This window comes from Pelmatolapia mariae, linkage group LG10_11 (genome assembly GCF_036321145.2).
Source record: "Pelmatolapia mariae isolate MD_Pm_ZW linkage group LG10_11, Pm_UMD_F_2, whole genome shotgun sequence".
Classification (NCBI taxonomy): domain Eukaryota; kingdom Metazoa; phylum Chordata; class Actinopteri; order Cichliformes; family Cichlidae; genus Pelmatolapia; species Pelmatolapia mariae.
In genome coordinates, this window is record NC_086236.1 from 32,745,133 (window position 1) to 32,771,111 (window position 25,979).

General features: G+C 40.6%; 1 protein-coding gene across 4 annotated transcripts in view; it reads right to left on the minus strand.

The window, feature by feature from the left end:
- The window catches only part of robo3 (roundabout, axon guidance receptor, homolog 3 (Drosophila)), a 158,805-nt gene that overhangs the window by 44,728 nt on the left and 88,098 nt on the right, over window positions 1-25,979 (minus strand). For all 4 annotated transcript variants that reach the window (XM_063485606.1, XM_063485607.1, XM_063485605.1 and 1 more), the window contains exons 3-6: window positions 7,117-7,274; window positions 6,414-6,534; window positions 4,944-5,082; window positions 3,883-4,010 (exon numbers count right to left, since the gene is read on the minus strand). In XM_063485606.1, coding sequence (XP_063341676.1) covers window positions 3,883-4,010; window positions 4,944-5,082; window positions 6,414-6,534; window positions 7,117-7,274 — 546 coding nt within the window. The remainder of the gene's footprint in view (window positions 1-3,882; window positions 4,011-4,943; window positions 5,083-6,413; window positions 6,535-7,116; window positions 7,275-25,979) is intronic.

The window sequence follows — 25,979 nt, forward strand, 5'->3', positions numbered from 1 at the left end:
GGGACAAAAATGGAATTGCATAAAAATAATAGGTATGTAGAGAACCTCATAATTCATAACATTTTGTGGTTTCAATGTTTCTTCCACTGAACACTTTTTTAGGGGTTTTTTTTTTTCATTCTTCATCCCTTTTTCTCCAAACATTAGGCACATTTAGAGATGGGAGTACGCATTAAACCCCATTTGCTTAGTTTATGCCAAAAGCTGGCATTTTTACTTTGGTAAGTAATCATCAGTGCCATTCAGGGCAGAGTTCAAAGGTGAAACCACAGCTCACGAAAAAAAAAAACCCACAATAACCCAATTCATGTTCGCCAAAAACGTCTTGATGATCCCCAAGACTACTGGAAAAACATTCTTTGGACTGATGAGAATTGAGTTCCCTTACATCAGATGTAAAAACAGCACAGCATTTCATAAAAAGGCTGTCACACAAACAGTTCAATACGGCGGCGGCAGTGTGATGGTCTGGGGCTGCTTTGCCTTATAACTCTTTTTTTTTGTTGTTGTGTGGATTAATCAGCAATAACCATTTATTTTTCAAAAGGTGAGCGTTTGTGCTCTAAATCAGAGACTCCACATCTTACAGTGGGGTTTTTCTAGTAACTGAAGCTCCATCTATGAGTGTAACGAAAGGTCAAAGCCCTTCTACCCTTCAATTTTTTTGTTTTTTGTTTTTAGGTTTAATACTTGGCTGTCCTAACTGGCAGAAAAAGCACCTGTGCTAGAGGGTAGAGGTTTGGGTCTCTAATGTAGCAAACAGCTTATACCTGTAGGACTGTATTAACTCTCATAAACAGACACACACACAGACACACAAAACCATACACAGATGGGATGAAATGGAATACTTACAGGATGGGCCGACTGTGATGGAGTGATGCAGAAATGGGTGGAAGAAAGAAAAGAGAGAAAGAATAACATGATGAGATGACGATGGATGGTGAAACTAGTTCAAACATTTGAAATTTTGGAACACCATACCTACTTAACCGTGTAACTAGCTGTGGTTTAATACAATATATATTTTCCTTTGTATGTGTTTGTGTTGCATTCCTATGATGCCCACTGCAGCTACAGTGCTGCAAAATTTGCCATCTCTTTGCTCTTTTGCACATTTGCAACACTTATGACAGTGATTTAGATCAAACAAAGATAATGTGAGTAAATACAAAATTAGGTTTTTAAACAATGATTTCATCTATTGACGGAAAAAAAGTTATCCAAACATATTTGATTCTATCCTCCTGAGAACCGAGGAAAAAAAAATCTTCCCATTGAACTTTTTTTGGTATTTCCTTCCTTCTTTGGAGCCAAAAGAAGCCACCCAAACACATGAGATATCATTGGAAAGCCCAGGATGTCCTCTATTTAGTACATCAGGACTTAGTAGGGTAGCTCAAATAATTCAAAAGGTACAGACCAAAAACAAATGTCCATTACAGAGGACATAAATGATTAGGCTGGTTCTCAAGAGGTTATGTCACAAATTGACTTCCCCCTAAACCTAATGACTGGTTGTACCACCCCTGGCAGAAAAAACTGCAATAGCTGGCAATGAGTCTTTTTTGTCCCACTCTTCTTTGCAGAATTGTTTTAATTCAGCCACACTGGGGGATTTGGGACTTTATTTTACCTAGCCACACCCAGGACTGATTACTGCCAGACCTGATGAATCAAGAAATCACTTTAGTAGAACTTCTCTGACAAAGGGAAGTAGTCTAAAAAATCTCAAAAACTGACATGTCATGCCATGATATAAAAAAACTCAAGAACAGATGAGAAACCAGTCAGTAAAGGTTTGCAAAGTCATTTCTAAGTCTTCAAGACTCCAGTGAATCATGGTGAAAGCCATTATCCACAAATGGAGGAAATCTGGAACAACTTCCCCAAAAGTGACTGGCCTACCAAAATGGCTCCAAGGAACCCAGAACAACATCTAATGAACCGCAGGCCTTGCTTGCCTCACTTAAGGTGCCACCCATGGGAGAGTTCTGTGGTGAAAACCGCTGCTGATGTCACAGCGAGGTACGCCAATGTGTTTGTTTGACGGATCCAAGAGCAAATACTGCACTCAACTTGAACCATCTTGTGCTGATGGCAGAAGCACAAGAACATGAAAACTAAGGCGAAAAAGGTACAATAACTAAACTGAGAAACTGGCGATAAAAACTGTGAAACTATGAAAACTGTGATAACGATGGTGTGGCATAACAGACAACCTGACAGTGAGTGAACAGAAACATGCAGACTAAATACACACAAGGGATGATCAGGGGGAGTGGAAACACATGAGGAAACAGCTGACACAAATGAACCTAATGACGTCACAGGGGAAGTGAACCTAAATACAATGACAAAGACACAGCAGACTCTCTCAAAATAAATCAGGAAATACTGAGAAAATACAATGATCAAAGACTAAAAACTAAAATACACAAAACCCTGGGTCGCAGACGCAGTAGACAGCTGACTAAAAAGAACACAAAGGCCGATTTCAAGTTTGCCAAAAGATATCCTGACAATCCCTTTATGATTATTCTGTGGTGTAAAAAATTACATCTGACGTAAAAATAACAGCATTTCAAAACAAGAACATCGTGCCAACAGTCAAACACGGTGGCAGCAGTGTTATGGTCTGGGGCTGCTTTGCTGCTTCAGAAGCTAGCCAGCCATAAATTCTGCTCTTTACCAGAAAACCCTGAAGGAAAATGTCTGGCCATCTCTTCATGCCCTGAAGCTCCCTGATAGACACCACCAGCCTCTAAATGGCTCAGAAAAACAAAAAATACACCTTCATTTTTGGGCCTTAAAAGCTTTGGCATGACTTTAAACAGGCTGGTCATACTCGATGTGGAGGAATTAAAAAAATTCTGCAAAGAATAGTGGACTAGAACGCCTCGTCAGTGAAAGACTCATTGACAGTTACTGCAAAGGCCAAGGGTGGCACAATCCTTGGGAGATGTTTAAGGGGCACTTCATTTTTCACACAGGGCCAGGTAGGTGTGGATAGCTGTTCTTCTTTAATAAATGAAATCACCATTTCAAAACTGCATTATGCACAGGTAGGTGCATGATGTGTATTTCTGCATGTTATTTTTTTTTTTAATGTATCTGCCTGTCTGTTCGCCGCTGAATTTTTATACATATACGAGCATAAGGTGTGTGCGAGTGTTCAGGAGTACCAGAGGGCCCACTCACTGCACCGAGAGTTACAGAATAAAACTCTAAAAATTCCCTTTTATCATCACAAATGACAGCTTTCTCATTTGAGCATCTCTCTTCAAGGGACTGACTTTATTCCCATGCAATTTCAATTCTTTTTGATCTCGGATCTCTCTCCAGAGGAATGACGAGCTGAGGCTTGAAAGGAACTTAAAATCCATTTTTCACTTCATTTCTCTGTAATCTTCAGTTAACAGTGGATTACCAATGGCATGATATGGGGGAGTTATAACCAACTCATGTCTAGCAGCCTCTTTTTCTGATATTTTAATAGGCGGTGTCTCCACGTAGAAACAATGTTCTTAAAATCCTGGCTGTCTGACATAAACAACCAGAATGAAAAGAACAACAATGAAATGAGACAGCATTCCTGTAGGTGACAAGTGGGCAGATTGTGGTGCATCATAGCAAAACTGCCCATCTGTGCAAACAGTTTACTCGTGCGATCATGGGTGTTCAAACCGTATTTCTAGAAAGATTCTTCAATAAGTCCGTGCACTTTTGGAGCAATTGTTGACTGTTTCCTAATTTTCAAAAAACATCTTACATAAATACGTGAAATGTTTAAATATAGCCTTTTACACTTTGAATCACTACGAATGCAGTAAAACTAAAATATCTTATACATAAGTGTGCCTGTGTACATCTGTACTTTACCATGTACTTGCAGGGTAGCCGACGCCTCCGCTTTGCCGACACTGTTCTCTGACACGCAGGTGTAGGTGCCCTCATCTTCAGCTCGCACCTGGGTCAGACGCAGACTATTCTCACTGCGGATTTCAAATCTGGGGAAAAAAGTCAACGCAAGTGTTACATTCATGTTCTGAAATCTTCAAAAGATGGTTTGAATGAATATGACGTTGTCTGGTTAAGTAAATGTGTGAGCGTTGTCACTACTAGAACAATACATTTTGGTAGTTTTCATGTTTTTTAAAAAACATGGCTGTTTAAATGTTCCAGTCAGATTTTTAAACATACAGCTTTGTGTTTACTGCACAGCTCTGTGGACACAGGCCTGAATCGTGCTGTCGACAAAGGAACATTTTACCTTATTTCCCCTGACAGGTCATTAAAGTTTCATCCAATCATGCAGACAGGTGTGAGAGAGTAGGGCTCTCACAGTAACACAGTGATGGTGTCATGGTGCAAACACCACATGATACTCCTTTCTGAGCATGTCTCGTGGTACTGAACTCTACTGATTAACAAATAAGTAGCTTACGACTGGGATGGTTGTCCATCCGTTACTAACACAAGCTGCTGTGCCACAGGACTCACACATTTAGATTCTAGTAATAACTTTCTATTTGTATTGTAAGCAGCACAGCACTTAAAAAGCAATCATTACGAGCTCAGCAGGAGCTTTGATTTGTTTCCGTTTCTCGGTCATACAAAAAAGCGAATGATAGTGTTTTCTCTTTTCTTTAATATGTTTTTTTATACATGCAATTTTTGGGGCAAATTCAAGTCAGCAGGACTTCCTCCACTCACAGAAAATCATCTGAATTACTTTCCTTCACACCTAACTATAAGAAAATCGGATAGAGAAACAGTTGCTCTCTAATTGGAAGCTGTTATATTATTAGTGAAATGATAGCAACAAGTGCTATTTGGAGCAACAAATGATGTATCTAAGTAACAGTGAGGCAGTGGGGATTGAGTTTCAGTGCAGTGATATGTGCGTGTGCAGCAACGGCACTGCGCTGCTGTTGTCGGACCTGCCCCGAGGCAGCTCGCCCTCCTCTCTGCGCCAGCGGACAGTCGGAGTCGGGTCTCCGTGTACCTCGCAGGAGAAGTCCACTGTATCGTCTGCCAACACCACTTGGTTCACCGGCTGTTTGGTGAACACTGGCCTCTCTGAAATTAGACAGATATGAGTGCAGAAAGAGGATAAGAATTCATACCTATTAATTACAGCTTGACTTTTCACATTTGTTAGCACTTTATAGGACTGCCCATGTAATGGATGAGTGGACACATTTGGAATAGGCTGGCCGTATAAAGAGAATAATTCGATGTCCATTTGCTGCACCCTAGCAGTTTACTCAGAATGATGTGGGGGGAAAAAAAAACTACCACTGAGGGATTGGAATTGTTAAACCTAGCACTAAAAACAGTTTCAAAATGGGCTGCAGTAGGTTAAATTCAATACCCAGCAAATAAAAGCTTTTAAATACCAAAGTCGAATCATCACAGTGAAACATGTTGGAGAATCAAGTAAGACTAAATAGACTCAGTCTCAGAGCTGGAGGTATTTCCATGATCATAATCAGTGTGAAACCATTCCCCACAGCTGGAGGTATAAAATGTTGCAGTGGTGAGAAATGTCTTGACAACTTTGCTCAGTCTGTGATTCGGGAGCAGAAAATGGATGGGCAGAAAAAACAGTGCAGATGTGCACTGGCTATTATCTTTTAATTTTGCAGATGGCAGTAATATTAAACATTAGGGAAAGTGCCAAGCCATACATTTTAAGGAACCATAAATTTATAGATTATGCATTACATGCCAGGGTTTGAGTTTACTGCTGCACTACAATGTGCAGAAGAAGCTAAATTTTGTGGCAGTGTGGGTGGTGGTGAACAGGAGATCCAAGGGACTGAAAAGAAAATATCCATTCTCCATCCGTTTCCTGGGATCGATACACACTTTGAGAATGCCTGTGGTACCGCTCCACTGAGAGCACAGCAGAGAATCAGAGAAAAGAGACAGGAGGAGAAAAGTCAAGAGAGCAAAGCAAAGAGCAGCTGGGTGGGAAAGATGAATCTAATCCTCCAATATCAGCCAAGGAAAGAATGTCCAACCCCAGAAAAATACAGACAGGCACAAAATAGAAGATACTTTCACTGTTTTTTGGAATCTTATAGTGAACTTTTTAACACAGTTGAAGCGACTTAACTCAAAGAATTATTTCTGAAAGGATCAGTGGAATTATATTGATAATTTAGCTTAATATATAAGCCAATTGGCTAACAGCTGGAAGCAAATTAGCTCCAATTTATTCTGTTAACAATCTATCTTTTGCCATTGTGTTTGTGTGACCACTACAACAATCAAGCATGCTCCCAAAAGGATATATGATACTAATTAGGTTGACTGTATGACTTCATGTTTAGTTTTCCAGATGATATTTGCTAGCTGAGTGTCCTTTGATTGATTACAGTATAATCCCAGTAAAAACAACTCACCAAATACCACTAGTTCAGCAGGATCACTGTCTTTTTCTCCAACCATGTTGGTTCCAACGCACACATACATGCCAGCATCACCTTTCCTGGTGTTTGAAATCATCAACTTTCCTCCACGGATCTGAAATCGAGGGGCACCGTAAGATAAAGACAGAAGGAAGAGCAGGGAGATGAAACAGAAGGGAACAGATGAGTGGATAAGTGGACAAGGACGAAAGGAAACACGACGGTGGAGGAGGGGACAGAGAGAAGACATGGAAAGATGTTGGAAACAGGATATTGAGGCATGTTAGCGAAGAGAGAGAGAGAAGCCACTTTGTCATTTTCAGTGTGTGTTATGACAGATGGCTCTCTGGCTAGTTCTTAAAATTACTTGACAAGGGCTCTCGCTCCAAGCCAGTCGTCACACAAGCATCACTCACTGCTCTGTTTGTGGTAACTAACTTCAATAAGCCGCAATTCATCATTTGGTCATAGTGGGTAATGTGTGTGGAAGTCTGGTTTTAAATATATTCTAAATGTGTCTTTTAACATCTATCAGCTCAGTGTCTTCTATTAATAGTAATACAAATTAATGAGTGAAAATTACCTGAAATTTTATTTTAAAAAAGTATAAAAAGCTGACAAGTTGGTAATAACTTCCACCAGAAGTAAAATGCAATTTAACCTTAAACCAGACTTGTTTAGGTTATTTTTAACTTACAGTAATTCTTTCATCTCGATCATTGACCCGGATGTTGTTTCTCTTCCAAGAAATGGTGGGCTCCGGATGGCCCCTGGGAGGGATACACTCCATGACAGCCGGCTCCCCTGCTGCCACCACCACATCACTGGGCGTCTGACGGAAATCATCTCTCAGAACTGGGAAAAAAAGGTGAAGATGCGAAGGCAAATGGTAAATGGACTGTCATACAGTGCTTTTCTACTCTACTTGAGCACACAATGCACTTTATGCAAAAAATTTAATTCACCTATTCGCACAACACTTTGGTCACCAGTGCTTTCTGTATAACACTCACACTCCAGTAAATGCATTGGAGAAAAACTTGTTTTTGAAAAGCCAAGTATCCTGCTCTCTGTAGCTGGCTTAGAATGAGTGTAAACTTTTTGCTGTTTAAATGGGTTTATAATTGTCATATGTGGTAACAACGATATTTAGCCTTTAAAATCAACAAAAAAGGTGAAAAGAAAATCTTAGGGTCGTCTTTCACCGAGTTGAATAATAGGAAACATAGTAAGGCACTGCTGTTGATAATATTGATACTGTATGAATTTAACGTAGTGTGCATGTGTCCCTGAGGTCTCCATTGACTGGATGTCATTCATGCTTCATCATAGTACATCAATAAAAAAGGCTCTTGTAGGTGGTGCGCACGAGTAGGTAAATAGCTCATTCTGAGGTGAACACACACATTCCCTTGGCAAATATATATACATAAATACACACAAGAAAAACATGAGCATTCAAACAAACACATCGAATAAATCAACTACATCGACTGCAGGAAGTCACTTTGAATTCAGAAATAACTCCCTTTCTTATGCCTTGCTGGAGTCTATTCATAAAACATGAGAGATTTTTCTTCGGGTCACAGTGCCTCTTTTCAAATTCATCCCTCTGTAGTCAACATCTTGTGGCTTTTACCTGAAGGCACCGGGCTATTTTTTTCTCAGTTCAGTCTCTAGAGCTTTGTGACCTCTCAGATTACAGATGTGGAAGATGGTTTAGTTGTCTGGGATGATGTACTGACAACAATGGTCCACGAGGAACAGGCCAACACCAATGCCGGCCTGCAGGCTGTAAGTCTGGCCTAAGCCACTCTAGAGATTTGCAAGCAATGAAAAGACTTCTGTGTCATTCTTATCTGCTCCAGACACCCTCCAAAAAGCCTCTCTAACTGATCTGAAAAGTAAATCCAGCCATATTTTCTTAAGTATTTATTAAGAGACTTCCAAAGTCCTTCAGCAACTCTTTCAAAGTACAATTTTGAGTGGTTTTACAGTTCTGCCCTAAAATATTCCACAACGTTTTCTTTGAAGGCATGAGGAGACAAGAGATTTGAACATCAAGGAGCTGGTAGATGATTAATTGATGTAAGAGGATGGTATGTCTGATTTTTATACATTATGGGGGTCTCGCTGATATCAGTGAGTCATATCAATATAATAACATTCCAATCATGTCTCTCAAGTCTCTCCTGAGTGTTCAAAGATCTGCATGGCTCTTATGGCTGTCAAGCAGAGAGAAAGCTGTTACTTCATCTTAAAAGTGCAAGTCATGTCAAAAACTGGCATCCTAATTTACACTGGCAGTTCTTCACAGACTACTCAGAAAAGCTGTCGAGTATATCACCTCCCCGTGAAAGCACAAAACTTCTTTAAAATGCCCTGCGCACAAAACTGACAGATATGTTTGTGACGTTCGGGGAAAATTTCAAAGGGTTGTCTTGCTGTTACATAACATGTACAACAAATTAAATGCAATTCTATATTAATTTCTCATCTTGTGATTTCAAACAGACAAAACACAATTTTACGTTTTTTTTGAAGTATGAATAAGTTGGAGATTTTAGACCAGAGAAAGAAGTTGCATTATTGTGTGAGTGCTCTTTTTACTGCAGTGGTCCCCAACCCCCAGGCCACGGACCGGTATCGGTCCGTGAGTCGTTTGGTACCAGGCTCAGGTGTGAAACTTGTGGTTTTCAGGGTTTTTACTGGTTTTTATCATTATTTTTTTTAATCATTTTTATCGTTTCCCTGGGTCTTTTTCCGTGTGTTATGAATAAATCTCCTTTTTTTTGCTACTGGTACTGGTTTTATTTTGTTGTATTTATCCACGACCCCTTAAAGCCCAGTCCGTGAAAATATTGTCGGACATAAACCAGTCCGTGATGCAAAAGAGGTTGGGGACCACTGTTTTACTGCTATAGTACCAGTACATTTCTACTGGTCTCCCAAGTGTACATCACATGGCTTGTGCCACTATATGCTAAAGACGGCTACTGAATATAGAAAAGAATGTGTTTCCTGCTGCTTCCTATTTAAAACGGCCATTTTCTATTAATTACCAGTTGCGCCATTATGCCAGACACAGACTGGCTGTGGTTTGTAATACCCACCTGCTGTGGTGGAAACTACAAAAATCGGTGTTGAATGTGTGTTACTCTTATGCTCAAAGATATCAGATCATCAATCAGATTAGATCATCAGGAACACATAGTTGTGGTGGCTGGTGTAATCCCTAGTGTTTAATTTTAAACTCAGCACCAGTGCAGAATTTATGAAAAAGTACTCCAATAAATACAAGATAATCTCTACATTTAAGAACATTATGAAACAGGTGGTGGGCTTAATGGTCAAATGACATCTTTACTGACACTAAATTAAAAACTAAATGTTTAAATTTAATCAAAATAATCTATCCTAAATTTTCAGCACAGTACTGTAAGCTATTACGTAAGATATCAGATTTCAGGACTGAGCGAAGATGCTTAAATATATTTATAAGACATGAGTGTCTATGTACACGAGAATATGTGATGGACCTTTGGAGTGAAACAGCAGCAATGTCGCAGTAATGTCACAGGCCAACAGGGGAGGGTCACTGGCTCATCTGATTAATGACACATCTCCCCTCATGTCAACGCCCACAGGCCAAGAAAGCCCCCAGGATATTATGGTTATCATCACCATCCATATATCTATCTGCCCATCCATCTATCCATTCATATGAGAGCATTTCTTTATCTGAATCACCTGGCTTTGTGTGGTATCTCAGTGTCAGCCTGTACACCACAAAGGCTCATTCTTCTTCCTGTCAAGATAGCGTGGTGTCCTCTTTGAATGTGAGAGTGGGGATAACTCAGTCAGCTCTGTTTGTAATCAAGGTCATGGGAAACGGGCATATTGGTGTTTCAGCAGAGAATAGGATATTTTTCATTTCCTCATTAGCTAACACAGCTGGCGCTTATCTTTGCCTTGATAAAATACATGTCTACTCAGTTCATTTGAACTACTATGTTACCGTTGTCTTTATCTGTGCCTCTTTCGGGGATGAAATGACAGCTTATGACTGCATTCTGCCCCATATCCTGATGGCCAATTACTTTGCCACAGAGTATTTGGGGCTTGCTGAATCCCACTGGTCACTCCAATCCTTGTTTGATATGCCAAACTACGCCCCTGACCTTATCTATGCCTGCTGCCAACATTTCTCTTAACCACTATTCATAGCAGATTACAAAAACCTGACTAAATTGCTCAGGATCCCATCTTGTCACGCAAAGTGAGAAACGAAATAGGACAGCTGATTGGACTGCAGGTCTGAATTACCATGCTGTGGGGTTAAAGGACTGCAGCGATGACCTGTCACACACCACAGTGAAATCATGGCTCCAGGGGCCCCTGATCCTTCCCATTCTACCCCTCCACAAGTACAAAACCTGAGCAAAAAGAGGGTCTCTAGAAGTTAATTAGGCACCGGCAATTACCTAGAGGCCCTTGGGGGCCCAAATTAAGAGGGTGCACTTTGACCCTTTCTTTAAACCCCTTCAACAAAGCCTGAGTAATCCCCACCACTGGGCTTGAACGCTGCACTTTAATCAAAGCACAGACATACAAAATAAGGAGATAAGAGACACAAGATTAAAGTGAAAATCCTGCAAATGGACAGTGAAAAGCTTCTCCCATTCAAATACATACAACTATGACAATACACATTTATCCAAATTCAAACAGTTGTGGACAATGTTGTGGCAAAATGGGATTCATAAGATCAATCCATGAAGTTTCTTTATTTGTCAGCTATTTCATTCATTGTGGTAATTAAACCAAGCATTACTGATCATTTCATATTTGATAACAATTTTAAATTTCAATTTTATTTTAGATATATATTTGTCCAGCTTATTATCCCAGCAGGGTACCTGATGACCGCCAAGGCGTAGGTTCTGAATGAAAGAAAGATCTTGAAGGAAATGAAATATGTTGTTCTTCCCATTCAGCTGACTCCTCAGGACTTGCCTTATTCTCTGCAGGTATTTGGTGGTTGCAGCTTTCCTAGTGGCCTCTTCATGGTTCCTATTTTTGTGTGGTTTCAAGGTACTTGTAGACCATCCTCAGTGTCTGCAATGTTGCTTTCTGGTAGTGCAATCTCCTCAGTTCTGTCTGTTCTGGACAGAGCATCTCCTTGATAAATCCCATACTTGATGTTAACTCATGCAATTGGTTTGAAGTTGGCCTAGTATTGTTCTTCACATCCCATTGAACTCTTGATAAGGACTCTTAGGGTCCTGTTGATCTTGTACAGTTTTAGGCATTAATGTGTGATCCATGTATGGTCAAAAAGACTCTCAGTTTTAAGGTTTTATATGTCAAAAGATAATTACAAAAACACATTCCTTCCTTCTTGAACCTTGCCAAATTTCAAATTATTAAAATACAAACATTAGATGAACAACAACACATGACTTGTTACATTGTTATGTAATATTTAACTGCATGATTTATTTATCAAAAATGAAGCCAAAACACCAAAAACACTGTGTGATCCCATATTTAATAGCTTGTAGAACCACCTTGAGCACTCCAAGTAATTATGTTCTATACAACTCTTAGTCTCGTCCATCTTTGTGGAAGGATTTCTTTATAAAGTTACTTTAGTTCCTTGAGATTTGCAGAAATTCCTATCTTAAGGTTCCGCCACAACATTTCAATGTGGTTGATATCTGGACTTTGATTAGGCACCTTAATTCTTGTTTTGTTTGTTCTGATATGCTGTTTGTTTTTTGTCAAACATGGCACTGTGCATTATGGTCAAGAAACAAGAGGTAGTCACACTTGCTGATGATTAACTGACCATTTAATAATCTGATAAGAAGCACCTGGCAGCTTCTTTCTCTCTTAATTCCTACACACTTCACACACTGTTTCTGCATTTTGGCTTAATTTTTGCAACATAAATATTGAAATGGTACAATATGTCATGGTTTGTTGCTCGGCTAATGCTCTTTTTATCTCATTTTAAGACTTGTTAAAGAGCAGAGTGCTCAGCAGATATTTTGTGTTCATTTCTTAATTGAATGAGCTTTAAACATCTTAATTCATATACTTTTAAGCAATGCTCAATGGTCTCTATGGATTCATTCAGAACCCTAAAACCTAAACTTTTCACCATACTGCTCTCAAACAAAGTTCCCAAATAGACCAGTTTGGGTATTTTTAACAAGAATTTTATCAACAAAAAGCCCAGACGAGAAAATAATCACCCACTTAAACAATAGTTAAAGAGATTTCTTTTTGCATCCACACTTTCAATCTCTTGAAAACAGATTTACACATCATCACCCTCTCTTACGTGCTACCATATCTGTTTGATTACTGTCAGCCTTTCCACACCTGCTTGTAGTGTACACAATGATTGATTTGAAAATTATAGAGTACTCATCCTGAAAATGAAGCCATCATAGGAGCTAATCTGTTTCATAAAAAACAAAGTACAGAAGTAATACTTATTTGTGACCAAGAGACTAGTGTGATTTACCACGTGGGCAAAGTATAAGGACCCTTCTGTATATCAGTGCACCATTTAAGCATTTAATTGGACATAAAAAACACCTCTGGGGGTGAGCTCTGGCTCACTTTTAATTAAATGCCTTTATCACTGTCATTAATGTTCCAAGGAGTGAAACACACACACACACACACACACACACACACACACAAAAGAATAAATATTCATATGGTGGAAGGAGGGGGAACTGAAAAAAAGCCTCAGGTTCAAGCTCTGGGGGATTGAGCTGGTCATCTGTCAATCCATCAGCTTACATCCTTTCCTGACATGAAGCAATCTGCTTTGGTGTAAACACACGCAAAGACACGCTGATGTTTTTTGCTCCTTTGCTCAAGTACAACATCCTTCTTATCCCTTTATCAGGCCTGCTTAGACACACACACACAAAAACACATATACATACATCTTATCTGTTCCCTATAGGTGCTGCTTGTTCCTCAAGGCAATATCAGTCTAGGCCCTCGGGCCCATCAGGGGCCCTCATCAGAAGCCACCTTCTATCAGCCACTGTCATTACCCCGAGTGGACCCCCTCCGATCCCTATCAGCCATTACACCATGATGAAACGGCCCACGCAGGATATTGGTGTGTATGCGTGTTGCTTCCCTGGTGATGGAAGGCCTTTAGAGGACGTGGGGGAGGTGGGGGTCTCACAGTTGGAGACAGATGTCCTTGTAAGCACCCTCCTCCTCCTCCTCACCACACCCAATACAAATACTCACACTTGTGCAGATATGCTGCACAGCAGCTGTAGCAGCAAATACAGTAAAGCACCGTCTGCATCCAATATGACCAGCTCAGAGCAATCTACAGGCTGACTGGAGATTACAAATCCCCCTCAGTGCACGCACACACACACACACACACCCACACACACCCACGCACACACACACACACTGTGATGAAGCTCTTACCATTTCTTTATCTACATTCTCTGACCTGAAATGTGGAATGTCATGACTTGGTTTGAAGTGCAATTCCATTTTGTGTCATGGTGCTGCCATTTAGTTTTTTGACCTGTGTATTTTATGGCCTTGACTAAACGACATAATGTGGTTTAGGTTCCTGGAAATGCTCGTGTGGCCAGTAGTAAAATTGAGCTGAAGTTAAATGAATGAGAATCACATCAAGAGGATATTTCAGTTATTCCTTTGAGAAGCCCACAAGGGTCACCTTCTCAGCCCAAGTAGTGCTGCTTGATGCCTCCCCCTTCAAGAACACACTTGGATAACGTGTTCACTGATGTCAGGTCCACTTCCACCAACAAATGTATTCCCTCCATCTTCTTTTGTTCCTTAATGTGCCATAGCACGAGCGCTACTGCTGAGTCCATTTAACAGCCACAGCAGCTGGCCCACCCCCACCCAGCCAACCCAACCTTAACAAGACTCTCTCCATGCAACCACTAAACCTAATGGCTGCTCTCACTAGATATACTGATAAGAGCACGAAAAATTATTTCCTTGTTTAGATGAAAAAAATTAGGTCCTAAAGCCTGAGAATTAAGTCACTTTTTTCTCACTGTGATTAAAAGGGTCATGCATTGAAAAGAAAGCAACTCAAATAATATATTTGATAGAGCACTGAAGTGGCTACCAATCCTGGACAGAAGCTGACAGAAAAATCTCTGCAGTCCAAATTAACATTACATGAAAGCCCTGGCATTTCTCACAGCAAACCCCTGGAAAACCAATTATTAGCCACTGTGCTCAGACAACACTGAAATGACATCCACAAGTCCCCATGATGCATTACAAGCAGATTATAAGCCTGTTATTAGCATAGATAAACCTCCTCTTACAACACAATCATGAAGCGAGCCCAAGAAAATTACATTGGATTCAATATTCATGTCATGCTCTGATTCTGTTTACGATGCTTTAATATATACTATCACAGTCACTTAATATAAATTACCACCCAAAATTGAAATAAGTGATAAAATGTGAGAAATCAAGAGTCCCCCCCCCCCCCTCTTTGGGGCAGGGGGAAAACAGATAAAGTTATCTGTCAAATGGTAAATGGTAAATGGCCTGTATTTGTATAGCGCTTTACTTAGTCCCTATGGACCCCAAAGCGCTTTACACTTCAAGGTGCGATGTTTCATGGCTTTTATTGCAGCCTAAATGCCCAGCAATGTCAGTGGTCTCAGTGTCTTATCAAACCCAGACGTGTGGAAAAGGTGATAGTGTAGGGATGGATGAGGGGCAGCAAGTACTGGGTAGTAGTAGTTAAGAGGTAATGCTTGACAGCGGTGAAGTCTAGAGTCAATATGACTGTGAGGCCACATCACATGCATCAGCGAGACGACACAAAAGGTGCTCATTATCTCACACAGACTAGAGGGACGCTAGTGTGTGTGTGTGTGTGTGTGTGTGTGTGTGTGTGTGTGTGTGTAGTTGGAAGATCAGACCAACTTGGAAGCACAACGTTAGTTCGAAGTTGCATCGTGACATGTACCTTGTGACATGTACCTTACTTGATGTGGTTCATGCTTTGCATTTTTTTTTTTTTTTGTTTGTCTGTTTTTTCAAAAATGACCTCAAACAAGAAAGCCTCATTTCTGTTGTTTACTAACGAAGAAATGTAAACTTTTTAAAATTATGCCAAATTGGCAATTATGCCAAGCCTTTGCTCTGCTTCACTTCAGCAGCATCATGCTAACACCTCTGATGAAGTCTCACAAGTGTCAGTTTTCTTTTTATACATAGATATAAAAATATAGATATGTACTGATAAATTATCTGAATTATAATATCTCTGATTGTCTGAGTAAAAGTCGAATCAAATTGAATCACATCGAATCAGGACCTTGTGAGTCGGAATCGATACCCAGCCCTGTTTCCAGCCATCGTGGAGTGGGAGAAACTAAAAACTACCATAAATATCAATTGAATCAAATGGCATCAGTACATATTAAATGGTTCTGGTTCTGATGGCAGACTTAACCTCTTAAAAAGGAGTTCTTCTTTCCCACTGTCACCAACTAATTACTCATAAAGGATTCTCACATTTTTGGGTTTCTTTCTCTAATGTGGTGTTTATTTTAGAATATAAAGAATCTTGACAACTCTTTCGTGAATATCATTAAGTGGCACTCTATAAATTCAACTAATTCAATTCAACTGAAAAAATAATCTTTGTAATAAAAATAATAAAAATAAAATAATAAATAATCCTGGAGATGGTAGGACGTAAATATAATATTTGTATAAACAAAGGCGGGATTTTCCAGGTGATAGTCAGATCTAGCCAATGTTAAGCAGATTAACGGTCGTTTAAAAGAAAACCCCACAAACACTGTGGTGCACGTGATTCTGGAGCACCAAGACTCAATGTATATCATGCTTATATGATATCAAAGGCCTTGGCAAACCCTGCATGTCTCTTGCTGGATCTTTGCTCTCCCTCCCTTTCTTCCCCCTTACACTTGGACGCACACTCATGAACCCACTCAGAGCTGAACAAGCCTGAGGCAATGCTAGGTCCATTTGATTGAAATAGCCATATTTCAAGTCAAGTGGGGGGCCATATTAAAATACTACTTGGCAGGCAAAATCTTCTCACACTGAAGAAGCCCTACAGCTCTCCTGCCCAACCCTAGTCCGGCCCCTCCCACTACCAAAAGACTAATAAAAATCTCCCAAGTTTGTGCAAATAAACACAAATGAAGCCAGTCTACTGTAAACTATGACACACAAACATATTCTCATTTGAGTGCAAATCCTTCCAACATCAGAGAATGGGGAGTGTTCACCTATGTGTGGTTCAGCAGAAGGTTCTCATCCCAATTCTGAGCATGCTGAATCTCTGGCTGTGCTCACCCACCCAGCAACCTTGAGGTTAATCCACTGCAAAACTCCGCTGGCATGTCATGCCATGTGTGTCTGTGTATGTGTGAAAGAGAGCACACGAGTCTCTGTGCCTTTTTTTTTCCATCTTCGTGTTTCAGTGCAATTCCTGGTGGGATGCACATGACTCCCCAGACCTGGGCAACGTGCAGACCAAACTATGTGCTGACACTTTAATGCTTTAGGAATTAAACTAACACCGGTGGCTCCCTGGCTCATGAAAGTAATAGGAAGCCATAGCATGGACCAACAGAGGTATTCTTTAAACAGAGAAGCCAGCTGTCCCTGACTTCTGACCTTTCATCTGCAGCTAGAAGTAAGAAAAAAACAATTTCCTGGTGTGGATCAATACAATCACATTATCAAAAAGCTTTAGTTAAGATTTATTTCTACACTGCCATATTGTCCTTACAGGAATTTATGATATACAGTGCTAGATCGTGACCTCTAGACGGGGTATGGTCAAGGTGAATGGCTGTTCAATGTTCAGTCTATATCAGATCTATCAACTAAATGAAGCTGTGTACTGGTTTAGTGGTTCATGGTTTCCAAAAGTCTATGTTTGATGATAAAAAAAGAAGGCAGATGATTATCTTGGATCGATAGTAAATGACTTTTCTTAATTTGAAACTGGTATACATCGTCTAGGGAGCATATGAAGTTGAATCCTGAAGCCACACAAGGGTTTGTTCCCCCAAAAAAAGAATGCTCCTCTCATGCACATGATGATGAGATGGAGACATATCATGTCTCCTCAAATTACCACAGCTATTTGTGAAATAGTCAAACTGTTTGACAATATTTAATTCAGCTTGAGTGGAATAAAATGGTCAGGCGATGTAGCTCACACGTGATCCGACAGGGTTGTGGGGAAAAAAAACGCTTGCAAGAACAATCTCCCAGCACAAACATACACACACATCTTGGAGAGGGTTTAAAGGCCATTTTCTGCTTCAGTTGGAAATGTGCCATGCCTTTAGCAAGCAAGCAAAAGAGGAGATGAAACAGCATTTTGATGAGAGTCGTTTGGCAAAAACAAGATGGGAAAAACAATTCAGAGGAAAAACATTTGGACCACAAGTTACAAAAAGCAAGAGAAAGTAGAGGAGGAAATGCAAATATGCACTTAATGTAATATGATGTGCAATTCAATGAATATGTCGACAAATATGAGACTTGGTAAGTAAATGTTTGTATATTACTTATGAGACGTATATGTGTCATGTTACGATTTAATGAATGAAATTATTCCGTTTAAAATGTTCCACATACCAAGGTATGGTGCAGGAATGTGTGTTCATCGATCGCTGAATCATTTAATCTCCTCTACCCAAACACTTACAATCAGAGAGCATACAAAAGCTTAAACAAGGAGAATTGGCGCATTGGTAATGTATGCATATCATTGCTAAGGAGAACTGAAATGACAATCCTCCTCTCTCCATCTGCCCACCCGCCACCAATACCACCCTAAACGGTTCCCAGAGGGTCCCCCATGACAATACAGAGGTGGTTGTACCTCCTGTGTGTGGTCAGCTAATAAAACAATTGTCTGGCCTTGAAAAGAGGATTACTTTAATCTAGCATCCTGCTGCTCTAGGCGCATAACGTGAACCTAGAGCAGCAGAATAAAAGGGTCCCTGAGAGCTATTGAGACGCCCATTGTAAAGCAACTGAAGCTCCCCCATCAACCCATAACCCAAGATGCCCTGAACTGACCCTCAGGTCCAATCAAGGCTACTGTAGTTCATCCATCTGGAAAACCATAAACACTCTTTAACTCGACCTTAAGTGAATTGGGGTGCACAGTCAACTATGAACAATGGATGCCCCTACACAACACTATTAATTATTGACTATTGAGTGGGATGGTGGCAATGAGCCTTATTGTTAGAGCTGAATTCAGCTCTAACAATAAGGCAATTCAAGTGAAACTTTATGAGAAGAATTTAGACTATGGTCAGACCAACAATAGCACCTAACCTTAACATAAAACTTGCATAAACCCTGCAGTCACTGAAAAGGAAAAAACACTCTTTCTCTTTTCTTTTTTTTTGTAAAGTTTTGGCATCTGCTTTAAAGTCCCTTTAAATTATTCACTTACTGTTTACTTGGAAATACACTGACAAAAACCAAAGCAAAATCTAGAGAAGCCGAATCACAACAGTTTTCTCAGCAGTGTTGCCTGGACACACACGTACACACACAGCCCCGTCTCTTTTATGCGTCCATGTTCTTTCACTGTTAGGTCGCCTTTCCTGCCACACAGTCGAAAGCAGAGAGGTGCAAACCAGTCATTGACACATGCAACATAAGCATCTTTCTGTTGGAGACAAGCCAGTGTCTGTGTCAACTAACCCCTTGTTAGCTCTCTCTGTCCACTTAAACAACTTATGGCTGTTGCCCAACTGATGCAGCAGCTCTCCCTATTGAAAACACTCAAATGTGTTCACATAGCTGGAGCAGATGGTCCAAACTTGCATCCTGCCATGTGCCCAGCACACTTTTTAGCCTGTTTGTGTGCCATGCCTGATCATAACCCTGCACTTACAGGGAAGGGGTGGCTGTGGTAGGACTGAGGGAGGGAAGAGCAACAGTTTTAATTTTCCGCCCTGTCAACAAACTCCAAAAACAGATGGATCTTGGAGCAGAAATCCCTTTAGCTCTGCTTGAATGACTAAAGCCCCTGTTCACTGACCTTTTCTAACACAAATGCATCCTAAGCAGAAATGAATCTTGTGCAAATACACACCAGTAGAAATCAATAAGCATTCTCCACAGCCGTTTGCCCTCATAGCTACCATTTGCACATAGGTCAAATATGCTTAAGTCCCCCTGAAATGCCTCTTTTACCACAAAGAACTGCTGATCTGTATTATTCTGGCATTGAATAATCAAAAAGGAAAACTTTTGTGGCTAAATGAAGATGTAAACCAGTAAGGACTGTGACCATGCAGGATCAGAGTAACACACCTCACATATCTCACAATGGCACATATCAAACTACGGAAACTTTCCAAAATGAACTAAATTGTGACAAATGGGTAGGAGTAAAGACCAAAGCCACTTTGACAACAGCCAAATACCTGAGTGCGCCTCGTCAGCACCATAGAGTATGTGTCAAGAGATGTCAGAGAAGGAAACAGTCACGAAACCAGCAACAGGATGCTGGCGGATACACTCAAGTGGGACATTCAGCAAGGCTGATGTTAAAACTCGAGGAATTTATACAGTAAAACATGATTGAATTGCGAAAGAATTGAGAGATTGGTCTTAATAAGACCACGGCAGTCCTTAGGATACAAGTGAAGAACATAAACTCCTTATTTATATGGAGACAGGGAGCAATGATAATTTAACATTTAACAGTAGTGATTTGGGACAGAAAGATATTTTCTGCTAAGAAATCGTTAGAATCATCATATATATACTTTACCATATTTAACCTAAATTTAGCTCGAGGGGAGCAGTAATGAGAAGCTGTCCAATTACTAGAGTGAGATGACTAGTAATTGGACTGCATAATCGACTGACAAATAACAAGGATGACTCTTAAGACTACTTAAGATGGGCTATACACCAATTGAAATGAGATTCCTACTGGAATCTATGATCTAATGATTTTAGGGTTTTCAGTCACCAGGATAGGATGGAACATACTGACTGCACTGCATTGTCCAGCGACTAAATAAAGTCAACCAAAACTAAATCTTCAGTTCTGACAGCCGTTTTCTGCTAATACTCTCCACTGACCTTTCCTTTAATTAAGATGTGCTCATAAACGACAACAATCTGTTGTTTAATAATATAATGACATTCCCAATAGCTCTTGGTTTAGTTACAGCAAAGAGTCCTGCAAACTGCTCTATTTTGAGGCTTAATGTCTACTTGGATACTTGTGCCTCTGTTGCTTTAACAAGCTCTCTTTTTATCTGCTCTGTTATAATACTCTGATTGCATTTGATTGATTTCTTTTGAAGCAAGCATTGATTGCGTTTGCCTCTTGTGCTCACTGTATGTCATGAAAGATGCCCGGAACTCTCCAGGATGTGCACTGCTTCATGTTGTTTCTGATGAATTGATGGATTTGTTTTACGCTATCCCCTCCGTAGCTCTTACCAAACTGCCACTTTCCATGATTCTTGTATTTGTCTTGTTTTTTGCCTTGCCGGCTATTCCATGGTTGCATCTCATTATCGCTGTCATTATAGTTGTTGTTCTGCTTTCTCTCTAGCTGTGTTTTATCATGATTCCCCCCTACAGACACTCAGATCGACATTAGCAGCACATTAAAAAACACATAATCTTTATTAATTTCAATGAGGCTTCTCCATTGGTGCAGTAGGAGTGCTGCTACAGGGGGCTCAGGCTCAAAAGAGCAGAGCAGTCTGGGTAAAGGTTTATCCTAGCTCTACTTTTGGCCTGTGCAGAGCAATATCAGGCAATGCAAAACAATGGCCTGTCAACTACATACAAGCAATAATTACAGGAATACATTTAGCATGTAACCTGAAACCGAGTAAATGATTGGTGTTTTATCACCCTTTCAATCTTTGTGTCTAGTAAGCTACCAACTTCCAGATTTGCTTTTCTTTCTATTATTCTGTGCCCTGGAGCAATACATTCACACCACACACCCCTTGTGTAGTTCTGCCAGAGGGCTATTGTTGGCCTCAATGAGCTCAAACAGGAGGTCATTATGCATCCTGTAAGACTGCCAACAATGAATTATATTCTTAACCAAATCACATGACTAATACATATATGCAGACTAGGGGTGCAAAAGTACATGTGTTCATTCCAAATTGTTCACTGTGATGTTTGGTTTCCTCCATAAGCCCTGTTAGCCAAACTCTTAGAAGCCTATTTACTTTGGCAGCCCTACAACAAAGCAAAATTGTTTTTGCAGTGCACCAGTTGTTGTCCATTGGCCCTAACATTTTTCAGGCAAAAATGGCAAACATTATCTAGTTTCAGTTCCACACTGGTGATTTCTTCTTCTGGTTCTTTGTGTGACTGTTGATAACATAAAATAATGCACACATGCACTCTAGGCAGTAAATTTTCTTGGATATGTGTAACAGGCACAATCTGACGTTGTTCCTAGACCATCATAATAATGTTTATAAAGGATCAACAGTGCAACTGAACAGTTACGTTGTCGGAGCATTCAGTTAGCATTAGTCAAGAAGTTAGCTAATGCTTTTAAAAACTATCACTAGCAAACCAACATGACTAAAATGAATTTGGGTAACATCACTATGATGATGCAGGAACAACACCAACACATGGGTGTATGTAGTGAGTGGGTGCCATGTTTAGTCAGTTGAACCTTCAAAGCTAGGTCTTCACAGACAGAGAAAACAACCCTTCAGTTGTGCTGATGGCTCAAATGGTTAATTTGAGTTCATCTTGAATATCTTAATGGACAAATGCAACATATTCATGCTACCAACTAGCACTGTGATTTAGCAGAGGACCTTCTGTATAAGGCAGTGCAGTGCCTGCGATCAGTAGCGCAGAGACACAATGGGGCGTGATTGGAGACAACAGTTGGAGCACGGGACCTTTATTGTTGTCTGCATCCCCCATGGCCTCTGTGTTACACTGTTGTTGAAGAGGGGGAGGAGGCTACATCACCTGTTGTCAATGCCCCCCCACCCTCCAAAACCACCCCCAACCCCCAGTCTAACCCCTCACCCTTTGGCTTTTGTCTCTCGGAACACACACGCGCGCACACACACTCAATGGTCTAATTAATTCATGGTTATCCTCTGGAGAAGTGTTTGGCTAGTGGGTCTGGCTCAACGACCAGCAGACGGTGGGATCATACAGAGGGGGTTAAGCTGACGGCCTCACTCCGGCCATCTGATCCCCCCTTTCTAAGATCAGAATAACCACCAGCTCTGTGCTCCGCAAGGCCGAGACCTGCAATCCCATTAGTGAAGCATGGACACACCTCCGAGGTCACACAAATACACACACACACGCAAACACAAAGAAGATGGGTCTGTTATCTCTGAGCAACTGAGAGTTCTGCTGCTGCAGAGTTTAGTAGGAGTGGTGATGGTAGTGTCACTCTGTCAGTGCGGTGAATAAAAACAAACACAAACCTTTCCATGGTAAGTATGTAGGTATAGTAAAGGATATTGACCCTGAAGTCCTCATGGAGTCTCATCCACTGAAAAGCATATTTTTCATATCAGGCAGCTGGTGGAGAACATTACTATGCTGCTGTGGATGCAAACAAAAATGCTGGGAGGTCTGAATGTGAGACTCAGCAAGCAAATTCTTTGCTAATGAGAGGACTGCTTACTAATGCTATGAGCAACCAATTATGGAGAAGTTACAAGCATCACACTTATTTAAGTGCTGAAGATTTCCAGCTCAATTTTAGATATCAGCATATGTCAATAACCTCTCTTTGAAAGACATCTAAGACATAATGATATGATAACATCAGCTGATTCAAATAGAGTAACAGCTTTAAAAGGCTAACTGAAAAATCTGAAAGGTTATTAACAGTGTAAAAGAAGCTTAAGTCTATTAGTAATACAGCCTCCACACACAGGCATTTGAGTATTCTTTGGTCGATGTGGCAAGCAAATGACGAGAGCTGAATGGGGGATGAAATACAATTTCAGAAATCATTGACTATTATGTGACAAGAAAGTGACTTTTTTGTCAGCATTTATAGTTGGACTGCAAACAGATGTCCAATGGAACAGGAGCTCTTGGCCCAGACATCTGCTGATATACTGGAAGACCTGAAACATTGGCTGTTACTCAAAGATACTGAGTCATCAGCTGATAGTCAGTAGGTTTCCAAATTATGCTAGCTTGAACAGCAAAACCTTCCACCAGCCTTGTTTCATCTTTAATCACTTGAAGATTATGTTGTTATGTTATGTTTTTATACCTTCTTCAAGTGGAAAGCACACAAAGCACACTAAAATGTGATTCAGCAACAACAGCAGCTTTATTTAAATGTCCATTTTCATTCTGGTGTTAACAGCACTGACCTCAGCCTCTGTTTACACTTGCCTGGCTGCGGTATGACTGCGGGTCAATGGCCACTTAGCCATACATATACAGAGTGCATAAATCCACGGATCAGCACGGCTGTACTACACTGTTTGTGACACAGCCTCGACAGAACTCCTATCACGTCCCATATGGCTTCAAACCACCGGGGTTACCAGCAGAGATGCAGATCAGTTCTAGGACGGCACAGGCAGCGTGGAGAGCGAATGCTCTTTTAAGAAAGCCACACCACACCACTTTTCTGTCCTGCTCTCCTAACTCCCCTAAACCCACCAAAACCTTTTCTCATTTCCAGATTCATAAACCTTGAAATCCATTTTTCTGCACAGGAGTCACAGTGATCAAAGCCAGTATGACAGGTGTGTGTACACACACACTGCGTTTTGTTTTTGTGTGTGTGTGTGTGTGAGAGAGAGAGAGAGAGCTGGAAAAGGAAAGCAGCATCCAGCTGGTAACAGTGCAGTTCAGCTGTTTCTCCCACACTGGCACTGCTGTAGAGGATTACAAAGGGTGAGAAAGTTGGCCTGGACTATAGGTACAAATACTTACACATGTTTACACACACACATGAAATTCACAAAAAAGAAAGAGGAAGACAATTTTATCATGTCTCCACCTGTTCACTCCCTAAAATTTTCAAGACAGCTGCTATCCTGAATCTGTGATGGTTAACCTCAAAATGACCTTAGAACAACGGGTGTGAGTTGGTTTGGGGGGCAATAAAAGTCTCAGAGTTTACCACAGTCAGCTTTATTTGAAGTTCCTTTGACTCCGCCCCAAGCACGTTGGAAAAAGCGCCATTTCCCCTCGCCAGTTGGTGTGAATATTCATGAGCAATAAAGCCAGGCAGAGTAACAGGCATAATAAAAATGTCAGAGTTGTAAAGCACTCAAAGTAAAAAGCCGCCAAGAGCTCGGGCAAGTCACTCTGAATGTCAAATCTCCGCCCAGGGGTCTCTGGCCCGTTAGGACTATTGTGCTGACTAGCTTCCAACAGACATGCCATACAATTGTGTATGCCACATTTTCAGGATCGAAGGATCCTTTTTAGCTTGCAAAATCGGATAGGATTGGGGTGAAAAACATAATTTGGACGGATATACTAGAGATGGAGGATGTGCTCTTAAAGCAGGGCAGTGCTACATACAGGCTGGGACTATAGAGATTGACAGACCACGTGACTTTCGCGCATTGCATGCCGGGAGGTGATGGCAAAACATTCAAAGTACCGCATTAAATGCAAGCATTTGCAGCACCGCAAAACGTTTATTCTCCGGATCCAATACCGTCTTGCTTTTTCTTTCCTCACCAAAAAGGGAATGTACAAAACGAAGGAGAACAATGCCGGTCCGTACAAAGACAGACTCGATGAAAAGGCAAAGAAAAGATACGAGGAAAAAAATCAAAGGAGTGAAAGGGTCAGACCCTTACGAGCACACAGAGTGGACAAAAGACGTTAGCGTGCTGCCCAACTTTCACCACGCTCATATTTATAATTATACGGTTCTTGGAGTGAGTGCATACACTCATGAAGTTTTTAGTAACTTCAGGTCACTGCAACAAGCCCAGGTACAGTTTACCGACGGATGGGTACAGGACCTTGAAATGCACAGTGTAGAACGAAAGACCATCGTACAAACAAAGGTAAGTTTACCAGTCTCACAAATCGTCTTCATAAATACACATTCGTTAACCGTTTATTAATAGGACCTTTGAGCTCACGGTAATTAATTAGTAGTGGAAATAATTTCTGGTACGCATTACAGAAATGTAACAGTGACAATAATATTGTATGGTGTAATCGCACTGGACAATTAGTGATACAAAACAACTGTTTTATCCTGTGAATAAAAGTATATGTTTTTGTCAATGTACCATGGTAATAACAGAAGCGAAACGCAATATTGTGTCAGGACAATTCACTATTTATGCATAATAAACAAAGGAGCATAGCGCGACAATTTCTGTTCAGCGCCAGACTTGCTTGTAACCTATATCACCAATTATGTTAAGAAAAATGACGTATTAACTACTACAAAACATTGACCTTTGTGGGAATGCTTGGAGCAGACTAACATGTGAGCTGGAGTGTTCTGGGACG